We start from the raw sequence: 8,315 nt of genomic DNA on the forward strand, positions 1-8,315 counted from the left end.
ACCGCCCCCCCCCCCCGCCCCGTCCCGTGGCCAAAAAGAGCACTTGGGGAACCGGGGTGGTGCAGAGAGAGTGCCAACGCGGGCGAGGAAGGGCCCGCAGAGGAGAAGCGGAGGAGAGAGCACTCACGATGTTCGGCGTCCAGGCCAGACAGACAGAGCAGCCCGAGCAGGACCACGGCCACGGTGAGAGCCATTGCCACCACCCGAGTGAGAGGCGCAAAATGAGGGCGCGACCTCGCGTCTTGGCTTATATCCCCCGAGTGAACCGCCAATAGGAACCCTGCCCGTCACCAGTTTCCTAGCTGGAGGTGCTGGACCAGGTTAGGAAAGGGACTCGCATTTTCAGTTTCATTTTCCTATAAAGCCTCGTGATGTATGAAAGAAGGCATGGATTGGACGGGGCGGGTTCGCTGTCTGTAAAAGGGCGCCCTCCGATCGTGGGTGCGTCCCGAGCCTGGGACGCTGACCGCCCGTCCTCGAACTTGAGCCTGGACCGCACCTTTGTCCAGTGCCCTCGCTTTCCCAACCCAGCCCGAGATGCTGATCACTTGCTTACCGTTCGCAACCAGTAAGGAGCCTGGAACCTGATGGTGTTCATTTGAAAAAAAAAAAAAAAAAAAAAAAATGGAAGCCCAGAAAGATTCAGTGCGTGGCTAGAGGATGAACGGAGCCGGGCAGGACAAGAACTAGTGTTAATAATTACAGCCTGGAATACACATTGTAGGTTTCTGGATGTGCGGGGCGAGAAAGATAGCCCAGGGACCTCGAGGAGCTCAGAGAACTGTTCGGAGTGAAGGGGGCCCTCCTGGCCTCCTGAATCCTTTCCGGGAATAGTTTCTTTTTGTAAAGCTCCTTGCCAAGGAATTTTCTGTATCTTCCCCGTTGCTGTTTAGGTGATTGTTTTGTTGCTTTGTGGGGAAAACGACCACTGATAGTAACTACTTTGAACTTGAGAGTGTAACAGACCTCTTTAGGTGCCTTAGAATGGGGCTTGGCACGTGGTAAGTATCGGTAAACGGAATGAGTGAATGAACGAAGCAAAGAGGGAGCGAACACCTTAATAAACTCTAGGAAGTAGGAATTCCCTCATTCATTTTTATGGATGAGGGAAAACAGAGGCTAAGAGACTAGTATTCAGACTCTGGCCTGATTCCATTGGCCTTCATGCTTCCAACACTTAGAAGACAAAGGGCATGGCAATTTTAGTGAGAATTTAAATTGCTCCCAGCCAAAGAGGTTAAACCTACCCATTATAAGAGCAAGACTATTTTAGACAGATTCTTTAAGAAAACCTACCCTCCTGCGATCACATACAAAAAGATGCTGCCAGCAAATGGCTGCTGAGCCTTCATGCAACAGTGAGAAGAGGAAGTGAACCATGGGGGTGGGGAGGGGCAGAGACCTGGGAAATCACCACGGTTTTCAGTTGAAGGACGTTAGATTGTGCTTCCCCAAGGAGCACAACAAATGAATCCTAGATTTCATTCACAGAGTTTTAGACCTTTTAATAATCCCTATTGTGGAAGCCATGGCTAAACTACAGAAAGTCGAATATTCTCCACAAGCCTAATGAAATGAGTTAATACACAGAGAGCCTCACACGGTTCCTAACAAGTAACGAATATGTAAACTATTTAACAATTGTTTTGTGATTACTGTTGTTATTTACCTAGTTTTTCTACTATATTACTCTTGAAATTAGGAAAAAAATTTGTGTATAAAGTTGTAAGTAGTGACATTCCTGCCTCTCCCATTTGTTTGTATGTTTGTTTTCTAACTCATTTAGGTCTCTCAAGGCCTGAAATGTTCGTGTTGAATATTTTCCACTGACCTGGGAGTATAGGAAGAGACTGGGCCATTTTTCACCTCTAAAGTCCTTGTCTACTACATCACAGAGAAAAACTGTATTTATCAAAAATAGTTTCTGACCTACTTAATAAGAAGCCAATTTTAAAAGCAATAAAACCATATAGTGAAGACAAAGTATATTTTTCAATATTCTGTGTTTAGAGAATTCCTGTACTTTTCTTGGATTTCCATTTAGAACATATTTTGAATAGTGAGGGTGAAAAAGAGATATAAACTATTTTTAAAAAGACAAGAGCACCCAATGGGGGAAAAAAGGAGACATATGTACTACTATTTGTAATACTTTAAACAATAAAATAAAATTTAAAAAAAAACAAGAGCACAATGAGATATCACCTCACACCTGTCAGAATGGCTATCATAAAAAAATCAGCAAACAACAAGTGCTGGTGAAGATGTGAAGAAAAGGGAACAGCAATCCCACTTCTGAAAATATATCCTAGAAACCCCAAAACACCAATCAGAAAGAATATATGCACCCCTATGTTCATAGCAGCATTATTTACAATAGCTAAGATTTGGAAACAGCCCAAGTGCCCATCAGCAGATGAATGAATAAAAAAGGCTATGGAAATTTATACTATGGAATACTATGCAGCTGTAAAAAAGAGGGATCTCTTACCCTTTGAGACAGCATGGATGGACCTGGAAAATATTATGCTAAGTAAAATAAGCCAATATCATATGATCTCACTTATTTGTGGAATCTAATGAACAAAATGAATTGACCAACAAAATAAGACCTGAATCATGGAGGCATGGAACAGACTGACATACCTCAATGTGAGGATGGGGGGATGAGAAGAGATAAACCAAAGAATGTATATACTTACTTGAGGCCCGAAGCATGGATTCGTGCACCAATGGGGTCCCTCAGCCTGGTCTGTGCCCTCTTGCAATCCAGGACCCCTCGAGATGTCGGACTACTGGTTTCAGCCCAATACCTGCAGGCCAGGCTGAGGGACCCCACAGGTGCCCAATCCATGCACGCGGCCTCTAGTATGCATATAAGATCTTTGGTTAATCTCTTTCCGCCTTTCCCCCTTCCCTCTGAGATTCATCAGTCTGTTCCATGTTTCCATGCCTGTGCGTTGAGCGTCTGCCCCCTGGTGGTCAGTGCACATCATAGCTACCTGTCAAATGGTTGCTTCGGCTTTTATATATATGTAGACTAGAGGCCCGGTGCATGAAATTCGTGCATGGGTGGGGTCCCTCCACCTGGCTGGAGATCAAGGCCATCTCGCCCAGTCCCAATCGGGGCCAATCAGGGCCAATGGCCGAGGAGGGACCACAGGAGGGACCACGGGAGGGCTCCAGTGCATGTCTGGCCCCGTATCACCCAGTCCCGATCAGCCAGACTCCAGCAGCTAGCTAACCTACCAGTCAGAGCATCTGCCCCCTGGTGGTCAGTGCATGTCATAGTGACCAGTTGGTCAACTGCTCGGTTGGACACAGCATATTAGGCTTTTATATATATAGATTGTAACTCACGGTGTGGAATGCTCAGCATGCACTTTCCCTCCAGCCCCTGCTCTTGGAGACCTCATGTCCTTCCAAGGTTCTGCTCACCCTCTTCAGCTGCCACATGAAGTAAATTGCCTCATGTGTTTGGAAACCCTTTGCAGGCTCCATGGGTGTGTCTTTACTTTGCTGCAATTCTGATTACCCCTCATTATCAGGTAACACCATTGTGGTAAGACCCCTGCTCAGCCTACTGCAGTGGTTTTAAATAGGCCATGTGTTACCCTAGCTGGTTTGGTTCAGTGGATAGAGTCACAGCCTGTGGACTGAAGGGTCCTGGGTTCAATTCCAGTCAAGGGAATATTCCTGGGTTGCAGGCTCAATCCCCAATAGGGGGCATGTGGGAGGCAGCAGATAGATTCTCTCTCATCATTTATGTTTCTATCTCTCTGCCTTCCTCTCTGAAATCAATAAAAACATATTAATAAAAATAAATAGGCCATGAATCAAATGTAGCTGCTCTCCATCCATCCAGTCCCCTTACACCCTCTTATGTCTTCACCCCCCACCCCCACATACACACTCTGTTAAGGTTTATAAAATGGGTGATGCTTCCACATGGCCCTCCTTCCCCTCCCATCTCTGTCCCCAGTCCTGTGGGGTCTCTCCCTCCCTCCCCTCCATCTAACTTGGTGGGCCCTGCTCTGCCCCTTCCTCTTGCAACCTCCTGGCTGCAGCCTCCCCCTTTCTCCTCTGGGGATGGAGCTCCCCAAAGGCTGTGTGGGGCAGGGCCGTGTGGGGTGGGGCAGGGCTGTTCTGAGCAGGCTGGGCAGTGTGGGTGAGGCATTGCCCGGGGGGCTGTGCAGGCCACATGGCAGTGCCAGTGTGGAGCTGTAGGGGCAAACCCAGGTGGGACCTCGGAGGAGATCTGGGGTGACGGGTCATGGGGAGGAAGAGGGAGGACATGGAGCCTGTCCCATGGGAGAGGCACCAGGCTCCTCGGCTGCCCCCACCCAGTAGCTTTTCTAGGCCCCTGCGCAGCTGTCACCCTCCGCCCTCGCTGCCTCCCACTTCCTTTTAAGTTTTGGACTCAGTTTCTCTGACTCAGCCCCGCCCCCCTCTCTGCTGCATCCTGGGAGCCCGAGGCCACCCCTTGGCCTTGGGCAGGCACACCTGGCCTGTCCCCCCCAACCCCAGTGGTGCTACCCACTCTCCTGGAGTAGTGAAACTTAACAAATAAGAAGAAGCAGCTCTGAAGATTATAAATTGCACACTGAGAATGACACAGGCTGCAGAGGGCTGTGCAGTCCACGGCTCTTGGATCACATGTAGCAGCCTCCAAGTCCCTCCTGGCTCCCACACCCGCCCACCTCCACTGGGGCTCAGGCCAAACCCTGGGAGCTCTCACCTCACACCTCACTTTCCAGTCCAGTCCACCTGCTCCCACAGCAAGCTAACCTATCGGTTGGAGCGTCTGCCCCCTGGTGGTCAGTGTGTGTCATAGCGACTGGTTAAGCCAGTCAAACTCCCAGGGGACAATTTGCATATTAGGCTTTTATTATATAGGACTAGAGGCCCAGTGCATGAAATTCATGCACGGGCAGGAGGGGGTATCCCTCAGCCCAGTCTGCACCCTCTCCAATCCAGGACATCCCTCTCACAATCCAGGACTGCTGGCTCCTCACCATTCACCTGCCTGCCAGCCTGATCCCCTTAACTGCTCTCCCCTGCTGGCCCGATCACCCCTAATCGCCTCTGCCTCGGCCCCGCCACCATGGCTTTGTCCGGAAGGATGTCCAGTCTAATTAACTTATTACCCTTTTATTAGTATAGATATGCATAGCCCATGGACACGGGCGATAGGGTAGTGAAGACCTGGGGGTGTGGGTAGGGCCTGGAAGGAGGGGGATAAGGGAGGGGAAAATGGGAGATAACCATAATACTATCAACAATAAAAATATGTTATTAAAAATAAACAAAAACAATGTTTGCCTAGAGGTCAATACTCTAGAAATTGACAAACAGCAAATTTTTTAAAAGATTTTATTGATTTTCAGAGAGAGGAAAGGAGAGGGGGAGAAAGAGAGAGAGAGAGAAACATCAATGTGAGAGAAAAACATTGATCTGCTGCTGCCTCCTGCATGCCCCCTACTGGGGAATCAAGCCCGCAACCCTAGCATGTGCCCTTGACTGAAATAGAATCCGGGACCCTTCAGTCAGCAGGCCCACATTCTATCCACCAAGCCAAACAGGCTAGGGCCCAAGGGCCTTTTTGAAGTAGGAGAAGGAGGAGGAGGAGGAGGAGGAGCAGGAGGAGAAAGGGAACAAGAAGAGGAGAAGAAGGAAGAGGAAGAGGAAGAGAGGGAGGAGGAGGGGGAGGGGGGAAAAAGAAGAAGCAGCAGAAGCAGAAGAAGCAGAAGAATTAAAATAGGAATAATAAAATAGGAATAAGTACATATCTATCAACAATTACTTTAAATGCAGATGGATTAAATGCTTCTATCAAAAGACACATGGAGGCTGAATGGATAACAAAACAAGACCCTTACATATGCTGTCTACAAGAGACTCCTTTCAGATAAAAAACAACAACACATAGACTGAAAGTAAAGGGATGGTAAAAGATATTTCATGAAAATGGAAACAAACAAACTGGGATAGCAGTACTTATACCAGACAAAGTAGACTTTAAAACAAAGGCTATATAACAAGAGACAAAGAAGGACCCAGCAATTTCACTCCCCCCCCCCAAAAAAACACAACAAAACACTAAATAAAAAAGACATATACATCCATATGTTCATTGCAGCATTACTTACAATAGCCAAGATGTGGAAACAACCTAAGTGTTCATCAATAGATGATTGGCATATATACAATGACTCAGCCATAAAAAAAGAATGAAACCTTGCCAGATGCAACAACATGGATGGGCCTAGAGAGTATTGTGCTGAGTGAAATAAGTCAGACAGAGGAAGACAAATGCCATATGATTTTGTTTATATGTGGAATCTAAAAAACAAATGACAAACAGTATTGAAACAGACTTATAGATACAAAGATCAGATTGATAGATGCCAGAGGGGAGGGAGACTGGGGGATAGGATGATAAAGATGACAGGATTAAGAAGTACAAATAGGGGAGGCCAAGGGATTGTCAAGGGCTGGGAAAAAAAGGAGACATATGTAATACTCTTTGTAATACTTTAAGCAATAAAACAATAAAAAAAGAAAAAATATATATATAAAAAATAAAAAGAAAAAGAAGTACAAATTGGTAGTTACAAAATGATCACAGGGATGTAAAGTACAGCATAGGGAATATTGTCCATAATATTGTAATAACTATGTATGGTGTCAGATGGGTACTAGATTTATTGGGGTGATCACTTAGTAAGTTATATAATGTCTAATCACTGGGTTGTATACCTGAAAGTAACATAATATTTTATGTCAGCTATAATTAAAAAATAAAAAATTACTTAAAGTCAATAAATAGCCCAGCTGGGTGTGGCTCCGTTGGTTGAGTGTTGACCCAGGAACCAAGAGGTCATCAGTTCGATTCCCGGTCCAGGCATATGCCTGGGTTGCGTGCTGGGTCCCCAGTAGGAGGCATGCAGGAGGCACACAATAGATGATTCGCTCTCATCAATGCTTTTTCTATCTCTCCCTCTTCCTTCCTCTCTGAAATCAATAAAAATATATTTTAAAAACAAATAAAGTTAATAAACAAATAAAAGCAGCCTTTCTTTAGTCTGGAGTGTTTTGGCTTCCTCAGGATATTGCATCTCCACAGTTTGCAAACTGTTTACCTGAATAAAGTTTCTCCTTTTACTGCACCCCAGATTGGGGACCCCTGTTGATATTAGATTGGTGGCAGTGACTTTTTGTTGACAAAATGTAAGTGGTACAACTACTTTGGAAAACAGTTTGACAGGTGTTTGGTTGTTGTTTTTTTATGATAAATATACAGTGCCCACATGATCCAGCCACTCCACTTTAGGTACTTACCCAAGAGAAAATGAAAGCATAGATCTATACAAAGACTTCTACACAGAAATTCATAGCAACTTTGTAATAGCCAAATCTGGAAATAATATAAACATCCATCAACAGGTGAATGGATAACAAATTGTGGTATATATCCATATAATGGAATACTATTAGCAATAAGCTATGAATGAACTATCAATATGCACAACAACATAAATTAACTAATTATGCTGAATGAAAGTAGCCAAGCGTCTCAGCCAGACAGGGACCATCTCAGTCTCACTGGGACCGTCTCAGCCTCACTGGGACTGTCCCAGCCTCACTTGGACAGTCTCGGCCTCACAGGGACCGTCTCAGCCTCACTGGGACCGTTTCAGCCTCACGGGGACTGTCTCAGCCTCACGGGGACCGTTTCAGCCTCACTGGGACCATCCCAGCCTCACTGGGGCCGTTTCAGCCTTACTGGGACCGTTTCAGCCTCGCTGGGACCATCTCAGCCTCACAGGGACTGTCTCAGCCTCACAGGGACCGTTGTTTTAACTTTTTGTTAAAATTTATTTTATTGATTTCAGAGAGGAAGGGAGAAGGAGAGAAAGATAGAAACATCAGTGATGAGAGAGAATCATTGATCAGCTCCTGCACGCCCCCCTCTGGGGACTGAGCCCATAACACTGGTATGTGCCCTTGTCTGGAATCAAACCTGGAACCCTTCACTTGCAGGCCAATGCTCTATCCTCTGATCCAAACAAGCCAGGAAAAGATTTTACCTTTAATTTCAGTTTCCTCCTCAGCAGAATGGGATTAAAGGGTGTAGGGAAGTTCAAGGGATGATTACAAAGGTGCAAATTAGATTATGCATATTAACAAGGTTAGTCCCCGGTAACCTTCTTATTCCCCTGGAGGAATAAGAGGAGATCACATCAAACAGACTTCTGAACATCCTCCTACCCCCACCCTGGCCCACGTGTCTCACCTCCAGGGAGGAGGCTTTG

The 8,315-nt window shown here is 46.1% G+C and overlaps 2 protein-coding genes across 2 annotated transcripts in view; one reads left to right on the top strand and one right to left on the bottom strand.

Moving 5' to 3' along the window:
- The window catches only part of B2M (beta-2-microglobulin), a 6,426-nt gene extending 6,189 nt beyond the window's left edge, over positions 1–237 (bottom strand). The window contains exon 1 of the mRNA XM_005877528.2: positions 128–237. Coding sequence (XP_005877590.1) covers positions 128–194 — 67 coding nt within the window. The 5' untranslated portion in view covers positions 195–237. The remainder of the gene's footprint in view (positions 1–127) is intronic.
- Positions 238–8,176: 7,939 nt separating this feature from the next.
- The window catches only part of LOC102243787 (tripartite motif-containing protein 60-like), a 1,875-nt gene continuing 1,736 nt past the window's right edge, over positions 8,177–8,315 (top strand). Inside the window, exon 1 of the mRNA XM_014548730.1 lies at positions 8,177–8,191. Coding sequence (XP_014404216.1) covers positions 8,177–8,191 — 15 coding nt within the window. The remainder of the gene's footprint in view (positions 8,192–8,315) is intronic.

The sequence above is a fragment of the Myotis brandtii genome, unplaced genomic scaffold, assembly GCF_000412655.1.
Source record: "Myotis brandtii unplaced genomic scaffold, ASM41265v1 scaffold521, whole genome shotgun sequence".
Lineage (NCBI taxonomy): Eukaryota > Metazoa > Chordata > Mammalia > Chiroptera > Vespertilionidae > Myotis > Myotis brandtii.